The 26,282-nt window shown below is 39.5% G+C and overlaps 1 protein-coding gene and 1 pseudogene across 5 annotated transcripts in view; one reads left to right on the top strand and one right to left on the bottom strand.

Moving 5' to 3' along the window:
• PIGU (phosphatidylinositol glycan anchor biosynthesis class U) overlaps window positions 1–26,282 on the bottom strand; it is a 125,230-nt gene that overhangs the window by 92,694 nt on the left and 6,254 nt on the right. For all 4 annotated transcript variants that reach the window (XM_082669482.1, XM_082669484.1, XM_082669483.1 and 1 more), the window contains exons 3-6: window positions 11,604–11,663; window positions 10,105–10,167; window positions 2,306–2,415; window positions 3–103 (exon numbers count right to left, since the gene is read on the bottom strand). In XM_082669482.1, coding sequence (XP_082525608.1) covers window positions 3–103; window positions 2,306–2,415; window positions 10,105–10,167; window positions 11,604–11,663 — 334 coding nt within the window. The remainder of the gene's footprint in view (window positions 1–2; window positions 104–2,305; window positions 2,416–10,104; window positions 10,168–11,603; window positions 11,664–26,282) is intronic.
• Window positions 19,433–19,884, top strand: LOC309832221 (ATP synthase subunit d, mitochondrial-like; annotated as a pseudogene). The gene has a single exon. The product of its transcript is annotated as an ATP synthase subunit d, mitochondrial-like (transcript).

The raw sequence follows: 26,282 nt of genomic DNA on the forward strand, positions 1-26,282 counted from the left end.
ACCTTTTATCGTGGTCAAAATGAAGAAAGCAATGAGGGTGTTGTTGATGGCGCAGGTAGACTTGGCAACACAAGACAAGACCGTGTAGGGATTTAAGAGATAGCTGGGGAAAAACACACATATTTGGCATTAGTAATCCTGGTCAAAGGACCAGGGAGTCCTGGCCACCATAGCCAGGAAGTTCAAGAGGTTTACTAAAACCATACTCAAGGGAAGGCAACTTCTTAGAAATAAGTTTTCCTAAGTAAAAGAGGATGGAGTGGGGTGGTGGCCAGTGAGTAAAAGGCACTGAACATTCACTGCCTATTCTGTGCTATGTGTTATATGGAAAACCATCATATTTCATCATCACGGATCCTGTAAACCAGCAATAACATCATTCCCATTTTGCAGGTGAGGAAACTGAGACTCAGTGGTTAAGTAGCCTAAGGTTTTACAAGCTAATAAATACATTCAAAATCAGGTCTTTCTGGCAATAAACCTATATTTTTCATTACTTCAGGTTTCAAAAGTGATAAAAATTCTACCAATTCCCACAGAGCCCTATATTTTAGGAATGGCTACAGTTATCTCTGAAAACCAGGAAAGTACTGTTTCCTCAATCAGGTTCCTAAGCTCTGACATAGGCTACCCCATTCAAGAGGTGAGAGCAGCTTAAGTTTAGTTCTCTTGGCAGCCAAGCTATATCCACCAAGCCAGACCCAAAGGACAGAATAAGTATCTGCTGAATTCAGTAAGCTAGTGGCCATTGAACTTCACAGGACAACCTGAACTTTCACTGGGAGGGAATTAAACTGAAACAGTCTTTTCCTGAGGTGGGAAGGAATGGACTGAAAAAATAAATTTGAAATGCTGAATAGGGAAATCTTATACAGTCATAACTGTGTTTTTATTTATTTTTACCCTGCTTCCACAAAAGATTTGAGGCAGCTCAAATGAGAACAGATAATAAAAAGTGAGAGCAAAATTAAAATACAAATAAAGAATCAAGACCAGGGAAAGCATAAATAAAAGGAAAAAGTAAAGGCTAGGGAAAGAAGAACAAATGGGTCTTCTACAACACTGTAGTAATCAGCTTTAAATCTGGCTCTGAGTTTCCTGGCAGACAAAGTGAAAAGGGAGACCAGTTACATAATTCTGATTATCAGATAGGAAGAAACATACCAGTGTCTCAGGGAGAGATTATAATTATTATGCGCAAATAAAGACCTTAAATCCAATACCTCTCAGAGCTGTAAGATTAGCAGTTCTAAAGCTAAAGGCCCAGAAATTGTTGATTTTTTTTTTCAGCAATTAGATAGGCTTGTTCTACAACCTTTAAAGAAATGGCTGCTGCTATTACAAAACTACCCCCCTGGAGACATAGGAGTCCATAAGGGATTCATAATGTTGCCAAACCTCTAGTTCTATTAGGTAGTTTCCACCAATATTTCTAAAATACATAGATATGAACCGATACCTCAAATGTGTTTGGTGGGAGGAGAAAAAAAGCCATTTCTAAATAGCAGGTGATGTTCAAGAAGCAGCTACGCAGCCACCTATCTGGAATACTGAATAGAAGAGTCACACACAAGGCCAAGGGTTGAACAAACTGTCCTCATAAGGCCCCTTCTAAATGTGAAGCTCTAAGGTCATGTTTTTCCATGAGGAAACTCGTCTGCCTTGTTTTACTGTGTATCCTTAGGAACTAGTATATTATTAACATTTACTATTAGTTGACTGAATAATTATTCCCATTTGCCTATCTCAGGAATATAAACAGGAATAACCTGAAAGAATTAAAGTTATAGGCAGCACTGGTACTCCTAAAGAATTCTTCCATAGAGTCTCAGTAAGTTCCACTCTCTCATACTGGTCATCCAGCTGGGATGGGTCTGTTTGGTACTTTACTTCAGTTTTCTGAACTACAAATGGGGGACTAAATTGTATGTGAAACATAGGAGTTGCTTGAAATAACTGCTGCATAAAGATCAGAATTTTATGCAATCCATATATCACAATTGGAAAACCTTTTTTTTTTAGAAACACTGGTTACAAGGAGGCTGGAGCCAGATCAGCATCGAGTGAAAAAGCATTTGTGAAGGGTCGATTGTGCATGTGCTTGTGTGAGGCTTTGTCCCAACAGAGACAGGATGGCTCTGTCTCTTTTCCTGGCCAGAACCCCAGTTGTGCAACAGAAATATAGCAAATACTTGATGACTAAGACTGCAAATCTCCAAAAATACAACAAACAACATGAGAAAGTCTCATCAGATTTTCCTCACATTCATTGGCACTGAGCCCTGTTTTGTCAGAGAATACTTACAAGAGGGCCACTTTCAGAGGGATGTAACGCATTTCCATAGGGGTTCGGATGAGTTCGGCCACATCTGGGGCATACTGGTCTAGTTCTAGGAGGAGTTTCTGCTTTTTAAACTGGAAAAAAATGACAAAACACATGAAACAAATAACTTCCCATTGCTTTTAGGATGAAGACAAAAGTTCTTCCATGGCCCACATGGCCTGTCTGACCTGGCCCTACCTCTCCAGGGTCATTTCACGCTCGCTCCCCACACCTCTCACTTTTTGGGTTCAAGCACCATGAACATGCCACTGCCCTCCTGCTTCCAGTTCTTTGCATTTAACCTAGAACAAACAACCTCTTCTTCTCTTTCCCTAGTTAACTCCCACATAAGCTTTAGATCTTAGTTAAATTGTCACTTCCTCAGGAAGGCACACTCACTGCCCTGACTGTAAAAATCTCATAACACTGTTCACAGTTAGAACTTTTTTATTTATTTATGTGACTATCTTTCTCCTTCACTATACTATAAGTTCCATGAGGGCAGAGACCATGTTTATTTGCGAATACCTGGCACAGTGAGCAAACAATAAATATCTGTTGAATGGCTAAATGAATGATTGAATGGCAAAGCAGCTTTTAGTCATTTTTAAGAGTTATCATCAGCGGCCTAAGGATTCCAAAGTTCCATCAAAGCGAAATATTTTCACGCAAAGTGAAACGATCCCCTGAATGTCACAGTGTCCTGGGTTTTCTTCTGAGCGCTCCTGTTTCAAGTTTTTGACTTTCACAGAGGAAGTGGGAAATGACCATGATGAAGAGAAGGAGGAGGAAGGCTGGGTGTGGCTGGGCAGCCGGATAGTTTACAGGGAGTGAGATGGGGGTGGAAAGCTCTTGCCTTCCCCTGTGCGTGTCCCAACAAGCTCATGGGTGTGTTCCAGATTGAAAGAAAGTTAGGCAACCCTATAAGCAAACATGGGTCACACTACAGATAGAAAAAGCCTCTGAACCCCAAATGGGTAGCCCTGCTGATTTAATGATCTTAGATAGTATAAAATCAATGCCACAACCTATTATAAAACAGAGTAATTCAGAGAAGCCAAAGTAGTGTGTGATTAAAGATTTAAGGATGAAAACACAGATGGCAACAGAATACTGCATTACACCATTTACATAAAGTTAAAAGCATGCAAAATAACACTATATGTTACTTAGGTATATTTACAAATGCACAAAAAATTAAGGCCATGTGTGGGAACGATAAACACTAAATTCAGAACAGTGGTAACTAGAGAGAAGGAGTAAGGAGACGAAAGTATCAGAGAGAGGCAACTCTATGTAAAGTATTTTATTTTTTAAGCTGAAATAGGTTCACAGTATGTATTATTCTTTATATATTTTTGCATGTCTTAGATATTTTGGATATTTAAATTTTTAAACTAAAAAAAAATTTTTAAGAGCCATCTTTCAGTTCAAAAGAAAATCCCAGGATAATCATAGAAATACAGGTAACCACAGATTTCTTGCAGAGGTTTAGGTAGAGGCTTAATCAAAAAACCTGAACAGGGCTTCCCTGGTGGCGCAGTAGTTGAGCGTCCGCCTGCCGATGCAGGGGACACGGGTTCGTGCCCCGGTCCGGGAAGATCCCACATGCCGCAGAGCAGCTGGGCCCATGAGCCATGGCCGCTGAGCCTGCGCGTCCGGGGCCTGTGCTCCGCAATGGGAGAGGCTGCAACAGTGAGAGGCCCGCGTACCGCAAAAAAAAAAAACCTGAACAAACTTCAAAAACCTCCCTTTGATCATCTCTGGGAGTCCAAGTTAAACGGTGGGAATTATCATCAGTAAGATTTATGCTGCCATTCACAGCTGGGGTTATTTAATTAAAAGGGAAAAATATAAACTAAGGTGTTTTTATCAGAGAGAAGGGGGCTGGCTTAGCAAACAAAGCAGTCAATGAGGACAGCTGCAGCAGTGGTGGAAGGATGGAGGCCCCACTAGCTAAGGGTTCTAGAGTTCTACTGCAAAAAGAAGGCCACCTGGAGGGTGTGAGAGCCACAAAGAAGGCTGTTAAAAGGAAACAGGGAGTTCACCCAGTAGCAGCCAGAGAGACAGATGGGAATACAGGCCCATTCCCCAGGCTGGAAGCCAGCCAGCAGGACTACAGTAAGAGATGCAGGCAGTTAAACAGGGATGTGTAGGCCCTGGGCAAAGGTGACACTGTGCCAACAAGGAAAGAAAACTTCCTTGTAACCCCAATCTTCCAAAATACTTTAAAACAGAAAGATTTTATGAAAGGAGAGTCTCCACGAGAGAAGGGCAGTCAGGTCAGCAGTCCCCAGATTCGATGCTACCTTTCTTTTTGTCTCCCCCAATCTCACCAGCACAGGTACCATTATGCCTGGCCTTAGAACTCAATATTGACTCAGATCCCCTAAGCACAGACAAAATCCCTTTAAAACATCCCCATGCATCCAGTTAGAGACAGGAAAGTGGCTAAAAATCTAAGGAAAATTAAACACACACACACCAAGAAAATATTAGAAGTATAAAAATAAATGAGGGGCGTCCCTGGTGGTGCAGTGGTTAAGAATCCGCCTGCCAGTGCTGGGGACACGGGTTCGAGCCCTGGTCTGGGAAGATTCCACATGCCCACAGAGCAATTAAGCCCGTGCGCCACAACTACTGAGCCTGCACTCTATAGAGCCCGCGAGCCACAACTACTGAAGCCTGCACGGCACAACTACTGAAGCCCGCGAGCCTAGAGCCCATGCTCCGCAACAAGGGGATCCACCACAATGAAAAGCCCGCGCATCGCAACGAAGAGTAGCCCCCGCTCGCCGCAACTAGAGAAAGCCCATCCACAGCAATGAAGACCCAACACAGCCAAAAATAAATAAATAAATAAATAAGGTTAAAGAGTACAATTTAAAATCCAAAGATAGGTATATTTCTAGGTATATTCAGAAGCCTCAACAACAATGAGATTTAAAGCAGGAGAGGTTAAAAGTGACCTAAAAAGTAATTACCTGAATGTGTTACCTTTGTAATCATTAATCAGCTTTTCCATATGTATGTTATATTTTAGCAGAAATTTTTGAATTAAAAAAAATTTCCAGGGTGGAGTTTTCCTTCCCTTTTACCCACTACCCCATGCAGCCATTTCCCTGTCCCTTGAAAGGTTGATTTTTGCAAGGACATAATTCCCCTACTCCAAATAAAGAGATTCTTCTAATCACTGAAGCTGTGTCTACACCCCTTTGCATCCCCAAAACCTATAGGGGGGGTGAATATTCCACCCCCACTGTATCTCCAACTGTTAGCCTCAGCACATTCCAAATTCAGGAACCTATCCTCCAAATTCACAACCCTCTAAGCATAGTAGGGGATACAGGTTTTTATCACTCCCTATCAAACCACCTGTAGCTTTCTAACATGAATTCTGAGTTCCAAATAAGCGCAGTCTCAGCAAAGGACAGACTAGACCAACATTGCTTCTGTCAAGTGAGGCAGATGTAAAATGTCATGAGAATCAACTGGTCACAATCAATCAGCATTCATATTCCACATGCTCAAGTTGGAGATTGGGGTGGGGCTGGAGTCTTCCATCTCTGCACCATAGTTTACCAGGATGCATTTGGGTGCAGACACAGCTTCATTACCAGGGATAAAAAATCTCAAATTCTAGCAAGACTAAAATACTTCCAGACTATATGATATGGGCCCATTCTGACAAACTGGGAAAGATTTGGGGGAAGATGTGCTAATATTCTATCCAAGTCAACAGTAGTATGTTAGTATCATCAAAGTCTGCCATTTAGAATGAGTTAATTTTTGACACAGGGTAAATGAAACTCTTATTCTAACCAAGAAACGTAATGTTCTAGTAGGCTGAATTCTGAGGATGGCGAAGCAAAACTATTCCAAATTTTTATTTGGTGATAAAGTTTTATCTTGGTGATAACAGATAGCATACCCTGCCTTGGTGTGCTCAAAACCAGGGTATTGACAATAGCTCATTCAGTTTTCTCTCTCCCTCTTTAAATCACACAAAGAAAAAAAAAGAGATCTCTATATGTTTCCATATAAAGTCAGAAATAACTAAGAAATGAATTAAAATTACTGACGCACTAAATTAAAAGTATCTCTTCTATTGACACTGAAGCTGACTTTGTTAAGAAACTCACTGAAACCTAGTTTCATTATTTCCCCATAAGCTTCTCCTCCCCTTAAAAATTGTTTTAATTGGAGTATATGACAGCTGATCAGTAAAAAAAAAAAAAAAAAGGAATGCATATGATGGTAGCATCTCTAATCAACTTTCATTAAAACACATTTCAGAAAAAAAACCCCAACACATTTCAGTTTTATATTTTCTTTGAAAAGATCTGATTGTGTTCTTAGATGAAAGCCACCAAACCTCCCTTAGATATTCACATATATCCCATATATACATGCTATTTTTTTCTCCAGTGTTTTATATTTAAAACTTTCAAACTACAGAAAAGTTGAAAGAATAATTCAATAAAACACGTAGATCCACCAACTGTTAACATTTTGCCACATTTTCTTTATCTCTACACACACACACACAGACAAAAGCACACACGGGAACCATTTTTCTTCCAGAACCATTTGAAAGTAAGTTGTAAACATCATGACCCTTCACCCCCTAAATTTTTTTTAATAGATTTTTTTTTATAAAACTTTTATTTGTTCTGGACTTAAATCCAGAATATGTAAAGAAAACTTAAAACTCACTAATAAAAAGATAATAAGCCAATAAAAATGGGAAACAAGTTGATCAGACTCTTTACAAAAGAAAACATATAAATGGCAAATAAACAAATGAAAATATGCTCAACATCATTAGTCACTAGGGAAGAGCAAATTAAAACCACAAGGAGATACCACCAGTGACATGCCCACTAGGATGCTGAAAGTAAAAGTACCAAGCACACTATGATAGGCAGACTAGTGGCCTCCAAAGATGTCCATTCTAATCACTGAAACATGTGAATCAATCCATCTTGTTGTAACAGTCCCCAAATAAGTCTTCATTATTGTTCTTTTACTCAGTAAATGCTTGTCCTTCCTTCCACTTATTTCCTTCTTAGACACATTTTTTGATCATTCTTTTAATGAAGGTCTGCGAATGGCAAATTCTCTACATTATTTTTTCTATCTTAAAATCAGAAAGATGATTTTAATCTTATTTCTCAATAAAATAATAACATACATTTGTAAAGCAAACAATTTTAAGAATATTTCTCTAAAGGCTTTCTGGAATTCCTAAAGGAAATTTATCTATTTTAGAAAGAAAATTCCAAGGAATTATGGAAAACAACATAAAATTATCAAGTAGCCCCCTCCCCCTACAACACACAGTAATCATTCTGGTACAAAGCACTTTTTTTTTTTTTTATACAGCAGGTTCTTATTAGTCATCAATTTTATACACATCAGTGAATACATGTCAATCCCAATCGCCCAATTCTCATAGATGAGATAAAGAGGGTGTTTTTAAATTAATTAATTAATTAATTTTTGGCTGCCTTGGGTCTTTGTTGCTGCACGCGGGGCTTTCTCTAGTTGCGGCGAGCGGGAGCTACTCTTTGTTGCGGTGCGCAGGCTTCTCATTGCGGTGGCTCCTCCTGCTGTGGAGCACGGGTTCAAGGCACAGTAGTTGTGGCTCGCGGGCTCTAGAGCACAGGCTCAGTAATTATGGCACACGGGCTTAGTTGCTACGTGGCATGTGGGATCTTCTCGGAACAGGTATCAAACCCATGGACCCTGCATCGGCAGGTGGATTCTTAACCACTGCGCCACCAGGGAAGTCCCACCCCTAAATATTTGAGCAGGTAACTTCAAAGAACAAAGACTGGAGTTTACATACACGAACTACCTTGGGAGAAGAAAATAACCACTACTATTTTATTTCTGAATTCCTCTGCTTATAAATCTCATGCCCAGTTATTTCATCTCTGGCCTTCTAGGGAATCCTGTTAAAGCATTTTACATCAGCCCTAAAATTTTCCTTTCTTTTCTTTTCCAGCTTTCTTGACATATAATTGACATATAACATTGTATATGTTTAAGGTACACATGATGATTGGACATATTATATACATATATTGCAAAATATTACAATAAGGTTAGTTAAAACACCTATCACCTCACATAACTATGTGTGTGTGTGTGTGTGTTTGTGTGTGTGTGGTGAGAGTATTTGAGGTCTACTCTCTTAGCAACTTTCAAGTATACAATACGATATTGTTAACTAGAGTTAACAATATGCTATGCTGCACAGTAGATCCCTGGAACTTAATCATCTTACAACTGGAAGTTAGTACCTTTGACCAACATCTCCCCGTTTACCCCACCCCCCAGCCCCTGGCAACCATCAAGCTACTCTCTATTCCTATGAGTTTGACTTTTTTAGATTCCACATATAAGTGAGATCATACGGTATTTGTCTTTCTCTGTCTGACTTATTTTACTTAGCAAAATGTCCTCAAGGTTCACCCATGTTGTCACAAATGCTCCATTAGCTTAAGACGTATACTCCCTGGTCTTAGTGATGTTAAGTCTCTAATATGCAGTTCTTAATCCCTTAAGGGGGGTAATCAAGGACTCCTTGAGCACTGATAGCAACTATGGACTTTCTTCTTGGAAAAAATGATATAAGCACATACACACACAATTTTTCATACCATTTCAAGGGCTTTATAGACCCGTTAAGCCTATAAATGGACCCCAAATTAAGAACCCTCAGTCCAGATATTTTAAAAACCTCTTTGAGGTCTAAAATTCTAGAATTTACCCACTTTATGTTACTGATGACCAGAGCACAGAAAGGCAGACTGCTAATTCTGGTTCTATTACTTGGTAACACAAGTGAAAATGAACCACAAACAGACAACATCAATGGAATGCAGCCTTCACTCACCCCAGTCTAAATCCTCTCAGTGGCTCCCAGCCAGTCAATGAGGACTGCAGACAATTTTTAAAATAACTACATAGATAGTACACATGGTTAATCTGTTAACTCTCTCAGAATCCAGGAAAATGAGAATGGTCCCACTACACAATTCTCCTTGGCTATTACATATGGTTTTCAATAGGTATTTAATACATGCCAAATTTTCCAATTAAGATTGCTCTCTGCAGGGAAATAGAAACTACATTGGGAATCCAGTTTTACCTTGGATGGGCATAAGACAGTGAGTTAAAAGCTCTATTCATTTTCTTTTGGAAAGAAAAACTGGTGAGAAGAATGGAAGACTTTTTTTTTTTTTTTTTTTGCGGTACGCGGGCCTCTCAGGGCCTCTCACTGTTGTGGCCTCTCCCGTTGCGGAGCACAGGCTCCGGACACGCAGGCTCAGCGGCCACGGCTCATGGGCCCAGCGGCTCCGCGGCATGTGGAATCTTCCCGGACCGGGGCACGAACCCACGTCATCTGCATCGGCAGGCGGACCCTCAACCACTGCGCCACCAGGGAAGCCCAGAATGGAAGATTTTTAAGGGTCTTCATTAATATAACAGTAGTTCAACTCCATTTACTCCAAAAAGTCTGAACCTGGATAGGTGAGTGGATATTAAGCCACGAAGATTAAGCTGACCTTTCTATATATATTAGTAAAGCTGTCTTATTGGTTTGGGTTTGGTCATTCCAGGGATGGCTGAACAAGCCAGAAGCTTCACTCCCACTTCTTAGGATTTTAAGACAGCTGATCTTTAAGTACATGACCTTTGATTTTTTGTGATAACAGAGATCATCAGGCTACCGAATTTCACTGGTTTTGTCCCACCCACTGACTACTCACCACAACTTTATTGAAGTCCTGGATTGCAAAATACAGGGCAATGGCAGTGAGTGCATCAGTTATCTGTCAAGAGAAAGAGAAATAAAAGGAAATGACTCTAATTAGTACAGGAGTAATGGAATGCTGCCAGAGCATGGAGTTTTGGGATGGTGATGGACTATCCAGTACTGAATTCTTACATTCAGGTAGAACTTCAACCCTCACTTTGACTACAAAGATAAAGCCTCTTCAGGGAGGTCTGACCAGAAAACTCTGAGGACTAGGACCCACTGAGGCTTACATCAGTTTGGTGTCCCACATCTGCTCTGTAATCGCAAGTTATTTAAGTTTTCTATAAAATGAGAATAATACCCACTGCTTTGCAGGCCTGATGCAGGTCAACTACTTAGCGCACAGTAAGCCCTCAACAAGCCACAGCCATTATAATTATTAATGAAGACCTCAGTGGACCTCCTACTTGACCCAGATTTTCAACTCTAGATTAGACAAGTGTTTCAAATTTCTACACTCAAAACATAGCCCTGTTTTCTCAATTTTGAAGGTTCTTGCCCTTAAAGTCTCATCTGGCCCATGTCCTCTGCACAGAATGTCTTGGCAGAATGTTTAGGAAATTCCGGATGCCCTCTATACTGGCACCACAATTAAAGCCAATCATAGAACCCTGAATGAAGCTAGAAATTCAAGAATACATAGTCCAGAAATCAAATTTTAAAACTATAAGGAACTGGAACTGGTCAGATGCCAGAGACTACTCCTCACACATCCATAAAACTATCACAGTTCCATGAATTCACATTTAAGATAGCCTTTTGCTTTTATGTTCCGAGAAACTCCTCAGCTCCTAATATAGATTTTTTTCCCCTTAAAAACAAGAAGATAAAAGACTCTAAAATTAGGGCTTCCCTGGTGGCGCATTGGTTAAGAATCCGCCTGCCAATGCAGAGGACTCGGGTTCGATCCCTGGTCCGGGAAGATCCCACATGCTGCGAAGCAACTACGCCCGTGCACCACAACTACTGAGCCTGTGCTCTACAGCCTGCGAGCTGCAATTACTGAGCCCGCATGCTGCAACTACTGAAGCCCATGCACCCGAGCCCATGCTCCGCAACAAGAGAAGCCACCGCAGTGAGAAGCCTGCACACCGCAACGAAGAGTAGCCCCCTCTCGCTGCAACCAGAGAAAAGCCCATGTGCAGCAATGAAGACCCAACAAAGCCAAAAATAAAATAAATAAATTTATTTTAAAAGACTCTAAAATTGGGCTTCCCTGGTGGCGCAGTGGTAGAGAGTCCGCCTGCCGATGCAGGGGACACGGGTTCGTGCCCCAGTCCGGGAAGATCCCTCATCCCGCGGAGCGGCTGAGCCCGTGAGCCACGGCCGCTGAGCCTGCCCTCCGCAATGGGAGAGGCCACAACAGTGAGAGGCCCGCGTACCACAAAAAAAAAAAGACTCTAAAATTAAAAATACATACATACTGATTTTATGTGGAAGGTTACTTACCATAAATACCAATTCAGCATAGTCAATCAGGAAATGAAAGAGGTATATTATTAATGGAGTCTGCAGGAGAAAAACAAATACATTAAGTTAAAAGTTAATGTTATCAGCTTCCAGAGTACAGGGTGGGGAGGAGGCTATTCTGTCAACAAAAATCTCTTTCTTTCCTAGAATACTGTTTCATGCTAGTTTGCCAGCGTACATATGAGGGAGAATTATTTAGCATCACTTGAATCATTTTGTGCCACTGGGACTATCTGCTGAATTGAGTAAAGAGAATAAACAAAATCTAATGTGTTAAATACCTGGTGAAGAGCTGTTTACACAGTAAAGGTATGAGGTGAATTTTAGTTTTAAGACATATATAATAGGCACGGGAAACTCCATAATGGACCAGGATTGTTGAACTCATAAAATAAAATGCAAAATGTTTTCCCTTCTTCTATTCTCTGAGATGTTTTATATGGTTAGTGTTACTTCCTCCTCAAACAGTTGGGAAATTAACTCACCATGAAGCCATCTCAACCTCAGTTTTCTTTGAGAGAAGATTTTAAATTACAGATTCAATTTCTTTCACAGATAAAACACTATCCGAATTTGCTATATTTTTCTTAGCCATTTGCTATTTTTTTCTTTTCTTATTTTTTTTCTTGGTTTTCTAGGAATATGTTCATTTCACAAAAATTTACAATTTTTTGGCATAAAATTGTTCATAATATTTTATTTGTTAGTGTCTACAGGAACTATAGTGATTTTTCTTTCCCAATATTGGTAATGTGCATCTTCTTTTTTTTTAATCTTGACAAATTTTGCCAGAGATTTCTTAATTTTATTAGTTTTTCGAAGTACCAACTTTGGGCTTTAATAATTATTATACTTTTTTAATTTCTAAACTTTACAATACACAATTCTTCAAACTTTTCTGGGGATAATTACTTTTTCTGATGATACCTAGATCACTGATTTTTAGACTTTTTAAAAAAATTTCTTTGTTTATTTATTTTGGCTGTGTTAGGTCTTCGTTGCTGTGTGCAGGCTTTCTCCAGTTGTGGCGAGCAGGGGCTACTCTTCGTTGAGCGGTGGTTTCTCTTGTTGCAGAGCACGGGCTCTAGGTTGTGTGGGCTTCAATAGTTGCAGAACGCGGGCTCAGTAATTGCAGCTTGCGGGCTCTAGAGCACAGGCTCAGTAGTTGTGGCTCGTAGGCTCTAGAGTGCAGGCTCAGTAGTTGTGGTGCACGGGCTTAGTTGCTCCGCAGCATGTGGGATCTTCCCAGGCCAGGGATCAAACCCGTGTCCCCTGCATTGGCAGGCGGATTCTTAACCAATGTGCCACCAGGGAAGTCCTAGTCTTCTTTCCTAAAACAGTTGACCCTCGAACAATGTGGGAGTGCTAACCCCCACACAGTTAAAAAATCTGAGTACAGGGCTTCCCTGGTGGTGCAGTGGTTGAGAGTCTGCCTGCCGATGCAGAGGACACGGGTTTGTGCCTTGGTCCAGGAAGATCCCACATACCGCGGAGCGGCTGGGCCCGTGAGCCATGGCCGCTGAGCCTGCGCATCTGGAGCCTGTGCTCCGCAACGGGAAAGGCCACAACAGTGAGAGGCCCACGTACCGCAAAAAAAAAAAAAAAATCTGAGTACAACTTTACAGTTGGTCCTCCATATCCATGGTTCTGCATCCTCAAATTCAACCAACCTCAGATTGTACAGTACTGCAGTACGTCCTTATTGGAAAAAATCTGCGTATAAGTGGACCTACCTGTGCAGTTCAAACCTGTGTTGTTCAAGGGCCAACTGTATATTCATTCAAAGCAATACATTTTCCTCTGAGTATGGCTTTAGCTGCATCATACAAATTTTGATATGTTGTTTTATCAACATCATTCAGTTCAAAATACTCTAATTTCTCCTGAGATTTCTTCTTTAATTGAGACTATAGTGTAATTTCAAATTATTTTTATTTTCTTTTTATATTTTTGTAATGTATTTATTATTATGGTCACAGAAAATACTCTGTATTATTTCAATCATTTAAAACGTGTTGTGGGGACTTCCCTGGCAGTCCAGTGGTTAAGGCTCTGAACTTCCACTGCAAGGGGCATGGGTTCAATCCTTGGTTGGGGAACTAAGGTCCCGCATGTCACGCGGCACTGCCAAAAAAAAAAATGTGTTGTGACTTGCTTTGTGGTCCATAATATGGTCAATTTTGATAAGCACTCCACAAACACTTGAAAAGAATGTGCATACTAACATTTAATGGTGTAATATTCTATGTATGACATCTAGGTTGTTTGTTAAGGATTTATTCAACTCTGCTATGTCCTTGTTGATATTTTTGGTCTGTTTGTTATATCAGTGACTGAGATAGTTAAAAATCTCCCTCTTTGACTGTGGATTTGTCTATTTCTCCTTTTAGTCATGTGACTTTTGCTTTATATATTTTGAAGCTATGTAGTAAGATGAATTTATGTGTAGAATTACTGTATCTTCTGGGTGTTGATCTTTTTATCATTATAAAATAATCCTCTTTACCTCTAGCAATGTTTCTTGCCTTAAAGTGTTCTTTATCTAATATTAGTATAGCTACATCAGCTGTTTTGGGGTAATGTTTGCATGATATGTCTTCTCCTATATTTTTACTTTCTACTTTTTCATGTGTCCTAATATATTTCAAATGTGTTTCTTAAAAGCAGTATATAATTATTTTTTAACCCAATCTGATAATCATTATCTTTTAGCTGGATTTTAGTCTATTTACATGTAATATAATTACTGATATATGTGTGTTTAAGTTTACTGTCTTACTATTTCATTTTCCATCTGTCCCATTTTCTCTATGCTGTTTTCTCTCCTTTCTTGCTTGCTTCACTATTTTTTATTATTCCATTTTCCCCTCTATTAGCTTGTTGGTTATACATTTAGCTACTATTCTTTGAGTGGTTAACTTATAGATTATGACATAAGTCTTTGAGTTTAATTAAAGTATAATATAAATGATTACTTTTACCACTTCTGAAACAATAAAGAGACCTCTGAACACTTTAAACTCCATATAGCTTCTCTCAGCCTTTCCTGTTATTGTTGTTATAGCTTTAATTCTACATATATTTTAAACCCAAAATACATTATTATTATTGTTTTATCAGTCAATACTTATTTAGATTTACCCATATATTTACCTTTTCCATTGTTATTTATTCTTTCCTACATTCCATGAAACTGTCAAGGATCATAATCCTTCTGCCTTTTTGTATTTTTTTAAATGTGAGTTTGCTGGCAATAAATGCTATCAATTTTTATCTGCTTGGAAACCTGTTTAATTTGCTTTTATTTCTAGAGATATTTTACTTAGTATAGAATTCTATGTCAGTAGATATTTTCTTTCAGTACTGTAAAGATACCTTTTTGTTGTCTTCTGGATTCCTTCTTTTTTTTTTTTTTTTTTGTTTGTTTGTTTGTTTGCTGTACACGGGCCTCTCACTGTTGTGGCCTCTCCCGTTGCGGAGCACAGGCTCCAGACACGCAGGCTCAGCGGCCATGGCTCACGGGCCCAGGCGCTCCGCGACATGTGGGATCTTCCCAGACCAGGGCACGAACCCGCGTCCCCTGCATCAGCAGGTGGACCCTCAACCACTGCGCCACCAGGGAAGCCCTGGATTCCTTCATTTTTGTTGAAGGGTTAGTTTCCATCTTGTTTCTCTTTAAAGATAATTGTCCCTCTTTGGCTGCTTTTAACCTATTTTGGTTTTGAGCAGTTTTATTATGATGTGTGTTTTCTTTGAATTTATCCTGCTTGGGTTTACAGAGTTTTTTGAATTGAAATATTTCATAAGTTTAAAAAAATTTCAGCCACTAATCTCTTCAAATATTGTTTCTTCCTCATTCCGTCCCTTCTCCCATTCTGAAACTCTATTTGTATGTATGTTAAACCTTTTTACTTTTTACTGTATCTCATAGATTGCTTTTTTTTTTCCCCTCTATTTTCTATCCTTTTCTCTCCAAGCTTCAGTATGGTTATTTTCTATCTTCCAGATCACTTATCTTCTCTTCAGCTTTGTGTAATCTGCTGTTAACCTTGCCTTTTGCATTCTTAATTTGTTATTATGTTTTCTAGTTCTAGAATTCTCCTTTGATCATTTTTACATATTCCAGTTCCCTGGTGTAATTCACTATCTTGTCACTTATTTTTTGAACATATCAATCACAGGTCACAGTCATTTTAAAGTCCAAGTTTGACAACTCCAATATCTGGATCACTTGTGAGTTTGTTTTTAGTGCCTATTTTTTTCTATCTTTTATTATGCTTGGTAACTTTTAATTGAATGACAGACACTGTGCAAAAGAAATTGTAGAGGTTCTGGATTTTCTTCCAGTAAGGGTTTCTTTAAGCTCCTGGCAAGTATTGATAATTAGAATTGTATCACCTTAATCTAATTAGGGGTTAAGCTAATTAGAAGCTGGCTTCAGTCTTTGTAAGACTAGTCTATACATGGTCTACCCTCATTCTTTGAGTGTAGTCCTTTAGAGGACCCAACTAGAAGCCAAGTCCTTTGCCAGAGCCCTACCACCTTGGTTAGAAGTGCACTTGAATTTGTATTTCCCCAGCACCATTAGATTGCCAAGAGCTCTGCTTAGATCTGTAGCTTCTTACCATCCAATTTCTGTTCTCTTTCTCTGCCCCCTCAGCCTGTGCCACTTACAAATTGGTAAATACATCAAGGAGAAAGCAGCTCAGACTGTCGATCTCACTTTTTGCAATTTCCACTCTGGGATCTCAGCCCTTCAAGTCCTGGTTATCTTGCTACTTTCCAATGCCATCAAACAGATGTTTTTTGTGTTCCTCCTGCTTTTCTAGTTGTTCTAGGCAGGATGGTTGGTCTGCTATTACAAGCCAGTTCACAAATCCACCACACCAGAAGGAAAGTACATGACTTGGTTTTAGTGAACCCATGCTGGTGACTCAGAAGCACCTCTTCCCAACTCCCAACCACATGTAAAAATGTGTCTTATGATGCCGTAAAGGTTATTGACAGGTTTTTTCGTGAGATCATGCTAGTGTGGTAGAAAGAACAAGGCTTTGGGGTCAGACTCAGGTTTAAAACCAGGTTCCACTTATGTACCTCTGGGCAAGTTGTCTTCCCCTCTGAGCCTTAGTTTCCTCAGCTATAAAATAAGTAGAGTGACCTATTTCACAGGGTTCTTGGGAGAATTAAGTGGTAATATTCACAAAATACTTAGCATAGTGCCTAGCATACAGTAAAACTCAATATGTTAGCTACCTGAGATCAACTTTTTACCTCTTTTTGAAAATAGGGAAATCAGCTTTGCCTTTCAAAGTTCTAAAAGAATTAAACTTTTACAACTATCTACTAATGGATTCTTTTTTGCATTTATCTTTGTTTGTAAGAGGTAGCAACTTGATATTTATATTACCAATAGCCTGCTTTCAAAGTGTCTTGATGCTTCAGATAGTTTAGAATGGCACTAAATAGGTCTCAGAAATAACAGAACAAACTGTTCTCAAAAAGTCTATCAGCAATTGGGCTCACTTCCGTAATGAACTAACATGTACACAGTAGTTAGTTTAATTGCATATCATACTATTATAGAGAAGCATGCACTGAATATAATTTGTCTTTATGCTACATCTCCATTTAGGTGACTACTCCCAGTCAGGGTAGGGTATATATGGATAAACTCACAATTTTACTATCAGTACTTGACTAAACACAGAAAACAGAAACGTCTGTTGAAGGCAGTCATAAAATCTAACCTGTGGTTGCTAAATCACTTTTTTCTCTCCTGTGCAGATTTTTCTTCTCCACTTTCACATATTCTTACCTTTCCTTAAGAAATAGATAATAAAATCTGCTAAAGATTAAGAAAGAAACAATACAAAGCAGCAATGAACTTTCTCTCCAAAAGTATGCTTTTCATTTGGCTTGATATAATTTTATTTCTTTATAGTGTTTTATTACTTAGAAAAACTATATTAAAATATAGGTAGCTCTTGATTTATGAATGCTCAGCTTACAAGCAAATTAACCCATATTCAGGAATGAGGAGCAAGGCACTCTGAGTTTGAAGTCATCCTCACTACGCTCAGGGGAAGCAACTGTTCTTGCCCCTTAATTCAGAGTTTTACAGGTTAACAGTCCTAACGGGGTTACCTTAGACAGGTATAGAGAGTTAACATGCTTCTAGTAGCTAGAAATTCCTACCTCTGGCCTTTATCCCCCTTTACACACGTATGCACGCATGCACACACGTGATGAGGAGTAAGAATGTATTTTAGGCTCCCTCACTGTATCCAAGAAAACATTTTCCCAGAGAAAAAACATTTTAAATGATGGTTAAGTGGCTAGATATAGCTCTTCCATTTATTCATTTGACATATTCTTTCTGAAAGGATTATTTCACATTTTCCCCTCTCCTCAACCTCCAACTTCTCTCTCCAGTTCTCACTTGTAGCCGACAATCTCATTTCTTATATCACTGAGAAAAGAGAAGCAATTAAATGAGAACCACCTTATTTTCCCACTACCCAGTTGACCAACTTCCTTTATCTATATCTATATTCTCTACTGTTCTCTTATTAACAACGGATGAACTTCCTTTCTTCCTATCTAAAACCAAACCCTCCTTGGGCTTCCCTGTGGCGCAGTGGTTAAGAATCCACCTGCCAATGCAGGGAACACAGGTTCGAGCCCTGGTCCGGGAAGATTGCACATGCCGCGAGCAACTAAGCCTATGTGCCACAACTACTGAGTCTGTGCTCTAGAACCCACAAGCCACAACTATTGAAGCCTGTGCACCTAGAGCCTGTGCTCCACAACCAAGAGTAGCCCCCACTCGCCACAACTATAGAAAGCCCACACGCAGCAACGAAGACCCAACGCAGCCAAAAATAAAATAAATTTATAATAAATAAACAAATAAATAAATAAAACCAAATCCTCCACCTGTGAACTGGTGATCCTATTCCTTCTGGCCTCCTCAAAGACATTGCTCATTCAATCCTCTTTCTTACATCATCAACTTCTTTATCCACAGAATTATTCCCATCAGCATTCAAATATGCAGATCCTCACATTTTAAAAATCTTCACTAGCCATCTCCGCCCAGCTACCATACCATTTCTCTGCCCTCCTTTAGAGTAAAACTCCACAAAAAGGTTGTCTATACTCTGTCTTTCCACATCTTTCCCTCAGTGTACTTCGATCAGTCTCTTGTCCCTATACTCCAATGAAATTACTGTTGCCAAAGTCTCCAAAGTCTCAATTTTGGCAAATTAATCATCAATCTTCAATCTAAATTTTCTCAACCTTGAAATAGCATTTGACATAGTTTTTACTCCCTCCTTAAGCCATTACATGGTCATCTAGCGTCCATGAACATTCCCTTGATTTTCCTCCTTTTCAGCTATATTTGCTGGTTCCTCTTCCCCATCCCAACCTTGACGTATCAGAGTGCTCTAGGTCCTGGTATTATTTATGTTAATTCACTCCCTAGGTATCTTAGTTATCTATTTCTGTGTAACAAACTGTCCAAAAACTGAATAGCTTAAAACAACACACATTTATTATCTCACACAGTGCCTGAGAGTCAGGAATCCAGGAGTGGCTTAACTGGATAGTTCTGGCACAGAGTCTCTCATGAGATTGCAGCCAAGCTGTTGACTGAGGTTGCAATCTAAAAGAGCTTAAATATCTGCTTCCAAGCTTATTCATTTGACTGTTGGCAGCAATATTCAGTTCATCACAAAGGCTTCCTTAAGGTTGGTCATGACATGGCTTCCCCCAGAGCAAGTGATCCAAGAGGGAGAAAGTCTAAAATGGAAGCTGCTAACTGGGTAGCTTTTGGGGAGATCATACCCCAAGACCAAAGGCCACTGCTAATTCCCTGAAATCCTGGAATGAGACCCTCATCTCCAGTTGGCTACTCTACCTGAGAATCTACCTGCTATGACTAGGCTGACTACAAGGCCAATGTGGTGAAGGCTGGCTTGGCAGATGACTTTGAAAAGAAGTTTAATGCCCTGAAGATTCTCGTGCCAGAGCATAAATATGCTGTCCAGGTGGATGCTGAAGAAAAAGACGCAAATGCTGTGCTGAGTTTTTGTCTCTCTCAAAGGCCAGGATTAAGGATTATGAGAAAGCTGGTGAAATACACAATTCCATTTGATCAGTAACCATTAAGGCCTTGAATGAAGTCTTCCTAGAAACCAAATTAGACAAGAAGTATCCCAAGTGGCCTCACCAGCCAACTAAGAACTTATCAATTTGAGTATGGGAGAAAGCGGTGGCCCTCATATTACAAACTCTGGACATTAAAAACAGTTATATTAGGGCTTCCCTGGTGGTGCAGTGGTTGAGAGTCCGCCTGCCGATGCAGGGGACACGGCTTCGTGCCCCAGCCCGGGAGGATCCCACATGCCACGGAGAGGCTGGGTCCGTGAGCCATGGCCACTGAGCCTACGCGTCCAGAGCCTGTGCTCCGCAACGGGAGAGGCCGCAACAGTGAGAGGCCCATGTATCGCCAAAAAGAAAAAAAAACAGTTATATTAAAAGATAGAAAAGGGGGAGGGGTGAAGGAGGAGAGAAATAGGTGAGGGAGATTAAGAGGCACAAACTCTCAGTTGAAAATTAAAATGAGGGAATTCCCTGGTGGTGCAGTGGTTAAGAATCCGCCTGCTAATGCAGGGGACACGGATTCGATCCCTGGTCCAGGAAGATCCCAAATACCGCAGAGAAACTAAGTCCGAGTGCCACAACTACTAAGCCTGCACTCTAGAGCCCGCGAGCCACAACTACTGAGCCCACATGCCTCAACTACTGAAGCCCGTGCTCTGCAACAAGAGAAGCCACCACAATAAGAAGCCCGCTCACTGCAATGAAGAGTGGCCCCCACTTGATGCAACTAGAGAAAGCCCATGTGCAGCAACGAAGACTCAATGCAACCAAAAAAATTAATAAATTTGAAAAAAAATCCATGATTCTATTAAGAAAAGAAGGAAATTAAATGAGTCACAGGTATGAAATGTACAGCGTGGGGAATATAATCAGTAATTACATAATATCTTTGTATGGTGACAAATGACAACTAGACTTATCATGGTGATCATTTAAAAATGTATAGGGACTTCCCTGGTGGTCCAGTGGTAAAGAATCCGCCTTCCATCCACTAAGATCAGGAACAAAACAAGGTGGCCCACTCTCACCACTATTATTCAACATTGTTTTGGAAGTTTTAGCCACAGCAATCAGAGAAGAAAAAGAAATAAAAGGAATCCAAATTGGAGAAGAAGAAGTAAAGCTGTCACTGTTTGCAGATGGCATGATACTATACATAGAGAATCCTAAAGATGCTACCAGAAAACGACTAGAGCTAATCAATGAATTTGGTAAAGTAGCAGAATACAAAACTAATGCACAGAAATCTCTTGCATTCCTATACACTAATGATGAAAAATCTGGAAGTGAAATTAAGGAAACACTCTCTTTTACCATTGCAACAAGAAGAATAAAATACCTAGGAATAAACCTACCTAAGGAGACAAAAGACCTGTATGCAGAAAACTATAAGACACTGAGGAAAGAAATCAAAGATGATACCAATAGATGGAGAGATATACCATGTTCTTGGATTGGAAGAATCAACATTGTGAAAATGACTCTACTACCCAAAGCAAACTACAGAGTCAATGCAATCCCTATCAAATTACCAGTGGCAGTTTTTACAGAACTAGAACAAAAAATCTTGAAATTTGTATGGAGACACAGAAGACCCTGAATAGCCAAAGCAATCCTGAGGGAATAAAACAGAGCTGGAGGAATCAGACTCCCTGACTGCAGACTATACTACAAAGCTACAGTAATCAAGACAATCTGGTACTGGCACAAAAACAGAAATATAGATCAATGGAACAGGATAGAAAGCCCAGAGATAAACCCATGCACATATGGTTAACTAATCTATGACAAAGGAGGCAAGGATATACAATGGAGAAAAGACAGTCTCTTCAATAAGTGATGCTGGGAAAACTGGACAGCTACATGTGAAAGAATGAAATTAGAACACTCCCTAACACCATACACAAAAATAAACTCAAAATGGATTAAAGATCTAAATGTAAGGCCAGACACTATCAAACTCTTAGAGGAAAACATAGGCAGAACACTCTATGACATATACCACAGCAAGATCCTTTTTGACCCACCTCACAAAGAAATGGAAATAAAAACAAAAATAAACAAATGGGACCTAATGAAAATTAAAAGCTTTTGCACAGCAAAGGAAACCATAAACAAGACGAAAAGACAACCTCAGAATGGGAAAAAATATTTGCAAATGAAGCAACTAACAAAGGATTAATCTCCAAAATTTACAAGCAGCTCATGCAGCTCAATATCAAAAAAACAAACAACCCAATCCAAAATTGGGCAGAAGACCTAAACAGACATTTCTCCAAAGAAGATATACAGATTGCCAACAAACACATGAAAGAATACTCAACATCATTAATCATTAGAGAAATGCAAATCAAAACTACAATGAGATATCATCTCACACCGGTCAGAGCGGCCATCATCAAAAAAATCTACAAACAATAGATGCTGGAGATGGTGTGGAGAAAAGGGAACCCTCTTGCACTGTTGGTGGGAATGTAAATTGATACAGCCACTATGGAGAACAGTATGCAGGTTCCTTAAAAAACTAAAAATAGAACTACCATACAACCCAGCAACCCCACTACTGGGCATATACCCTGAAAAAACCATAATTCAAAAAGAGTCACTTTGAGGCTTCCCTGGTGGCGCAGTGGTTGAGAGTCCGCCTGCCAATGCAGGGGACACGGGCTCGTGCCCCGGTCCGGGAGGATCCCACATGCCACGGAGCAGCTGGGCCCGTGAGCCATGGCCGCTGAGCCTGGGCGTCCGGAGCCTGTGCTCTGCAACGTGAGAGGCCACAGCGGTGACAGGCCCGCGTACCGCAAAAAAAAAAAAAGACTCACGTACCACAATGTTCATTGCAGCTCTATTTACAATAGCCAGGACATGGAAGCAAACAAGTGTCCATCAACAGATGAATGGATAAAGAAGATGTGCCACATATATACAATGGAATATTACTCAGACATAAAAAGAAACGAAATTGAGTTATTTGTAGTGAGGTGGATGGACCTAGAGTCTGTCATACAGAGTGAATTAAGTCAGAAAGAGAAAAACAAATATCGTATGCTAACACATATATATGGAATCCAAAAAAAAAAAAGTCATGAAGAACCTAGAGGCAGGATGGGAATAAAGACACAGACCTACTACAGAATGGACTTGAGGACATGGGGAGGGGGAAGGGTAAGCTGGGACAAAGTGAGAGAGTGGCATGGACATACATACACTACCAAACATAAAACAGGTAGCTAGTTGGAAGCAGCCACATAGCACAGCGAGATCAGCTTGGTGCTCTGTGACCACCTAGAGGGTTGGGATAGGGAGGGTGGGAGGGAAGGAGACGCAAGAGGGAAGAGATATGGGGATATATGTATATGTATAGCTGATTCACCTTGTTATAAAGCAGAAATTAACACACCACTGTAAAGCAATTATACTCCAATAAAGATGTTAAAAAAAAAAAAAGAAGAAAGAAAGAATCTGCCTTCCAATGCAGGGGACGTGGGTTCTATCCCTGGTCAGGGAACTAAGATCCCACATGCCACAGGGCAACTAAGCCCTCACACCACAACTATTGAACTCACTCACACACCTCAACAAGAGAGCCCACGTGCGGCAAACTACAGAGCCCATACGCCCTGGAGCCCACGTACCACAACCAGATAGAGAAAACCCGCACGCCACAACTAGAAAGAAGCCCTCATGCCACAATGAAGAGCTGTGCCACAACAAAGGATCCCACACGCCTCAATGAAGACCCCATGTGCTGCAACTAAGACACGATGCAGCCAAAAAAATAAATAATAAAATAAATATTTTTAAAAATAAAATAAAAATGTATAGAAATATCGAGCCACTGTGTTATATATCAGGAACTAACATAGTATTGTAGGTCAATTATACTTCAAAAACAAAGAAACAAACTTATAGAAAAAGAGATCAGATTTGTGGTTACCAGAGGGGCAGGGGAAACTGGATGATGATGGTCAAAAGGTACAAATTTCCAGTTATAAGATAAATAAGTACTAAGGATGTAATGTACAACAAATGATAAATATAATTAACACTGCTGTATGTTATATATGAAAGTTGTTAAGAGAGTAACTCCTAAGAGTTTGCATCACAAGGAAAAAAATTTTTTTCTATTTCATTGATGTTATTATCTCTATGAGATAATGGATGTTCACTAAACTTACTGTGGTCAGCATTTCATGATGTATAAAAGTCAAATCATTCTGCTGTACACCTTAAACTTACAAAGCGCTGTATGTCAATTATATCTCAATAAAAGTGGGAAAAAAAGATAGATACATAGATAGATAGAAAGAAAATCCAAACTCCTAACCATTTCTATAAAAAGTCCTACATAATCAGACCCCTAATTTCTTACAGCTTATCTCTATTACTCTCCTCTTTGCTCATTCTGCCTTAGCAACACCGGCCATCTTTCTGCAACTCACAAATGCCAAGTTCATTTCCAAATTAGGGTTATCATATGGCTTGCTTGATTCATTTAGATCTCTAATTCAAATTTCACTTCCTCAGAGTGCCTTCCCTACAAACACTATCTAAAATAGCCATACACATGACCATCACTCTTCATCAATTTACTCAACTTTATTTTTCTACATACACTTACCATTTAAGTGAAATCATATTTTTCAAAATTTAGCTTTATGGAGGTATAGTTGGTATAAAATAAACTGCACATTTTCAAAGTATACAACTTGATATGTTCTGACCTATGAACACACCCATGAAATCATCACCACAATCAAGATAGTGAACATATCCACCATTCTCAAATGTTTACCAATTTTACTGTTCATCCCAAAGAACCAACTTTGTTTCCATGACTTTCAATATTTTCTGCTTTCTGTTTCATTTGTTTCCTCTCAGATCTTTATTATTCCTTTTATTCTGCTTACTTTGAGTTTAAGTTATCTTCTTTTTCTAGCTTCTTAAGGTAGAAACTGATGTCAGTGATTTGAGACCTTTCTTCTTTTTCAATACAGGCATTTAACACCATAAATTTCCCCCAAGTATGCTTTAGCAACATCCCACATATTTTGATAGGCTGTGTTTTCGTTTCATTCAGTTCAAAATACTTTCTAATTTCCCTTCTGATTTCTTCTTTGATCATGAGTTATTGAGGAATATGTTACTTAGTTTCCAAATATTTGGGGATTTTCCAGGTATGTTTCTGGTATTAATTTTTCATCTAAGTCCACTGAGGTTAGAGAATATACTGTGTATGACGTCGATCCTTTTAAATTTATTGAGCCTTGCTTTATGGCTCAGAATATGTCTATCTTGCAAATGTATACTTGAAAAGATTATGTGTTTTGCTGTTATTGGATGCAATGTTCTGTAAATGTCAATGAGGTCAAATTGTTTGGTGTGTTGTTCAAGTCTTCTATATCTTTGTTGACTTTCTGTCTGCTTGTTCTATCAGTCATTGACAGAGGGATACTGAAATCTCAGACTATTTGGGGATTTGTCTATTTCTCCTTGCAGTTCTATCAGTCTTCATGTATTTTGAAACTCTGTTATTAGGTGCAGAAACATTAGGATTGTTATGTCTTCTTGATGAATTGACCCCCTAATCATGATGAAGTGAACTTCTTTATCCCTGGCAACATTCTTTGCTCTGAAATCTGTTTCTTTTTTACTAACTTATTGTCTGTTTCTCTTAGAAAGACAAGTATAATAACGCCAAGGACTGTATCTTGTTTTATATCCCTAGCACCTAGCAGGGTAGCTGGCATTTGGTGTGTACTTAACAAATCTTTGTTAAAGGAAATAGAGAAGGGAAGGAGGGGTTGGAATACATATGCAGATACAGACCTAAGCACTAGGAATAAGTGATGAAAGGGTGCCAGAACATGCTCTGAGGAGCATACCTCACAGTGGGTAAAACAAGTAGAGGCAATTTCAAGAGTATGATATGAGCCATGAAAAGGAGAAGCACAAGATGCTTTGGAAGATACAGGAGAAACACCTAACTTAGTCTAAGGTGATGAGGGATGGCTTTCTGGGGGAGGCAAAACCAAAGCTAATATCTGAATAGTAGAGTCAACCACAAAAAGAAGGAAGAATGGCCCTCCATAAGAAGATAACAACATAAGGAAAGCTATAGGTAAGGGAATATGATGCTGGAGCATAATAAAAGCATGTCAGAACTCTCTCAGAGGGTTCCTAGTCTGTCTAGAAAACATACTGCCCAAGGCCCACAGCACATACCACTGGCTAGTGGGCTATGCTTGCATATGCCCACACACATCCATTCCCAATAACTGAATTGTGTGCTCATTAAGAGTCTCTTAAATTGTTCCTAACCTGCTTCTGCTAGTAGTTCTTGTTATTATGGTTCAATTAGATAGTAATACAAATATAATGAAATATGAATGCAGAAGAGTTGTTATCTCCATGAGAATCAAGTTGAACGTTTTAAAAAGACTAGATAGAAGAACCAAAAAAAATTGTTCTCATAGTAGGTATGAGGGAGAC

Source organism: Grampus griseus (genome assembly GCF_964374135.1).
Source record: "Grampus griseus genome assembly, chromosome: 14".
Lineage (NCBI taxonomy): Eukaryota > Metazoa > Chordata > Mammalia > Artiodactyla > Delphinidae > Grampus > Grampus griseus.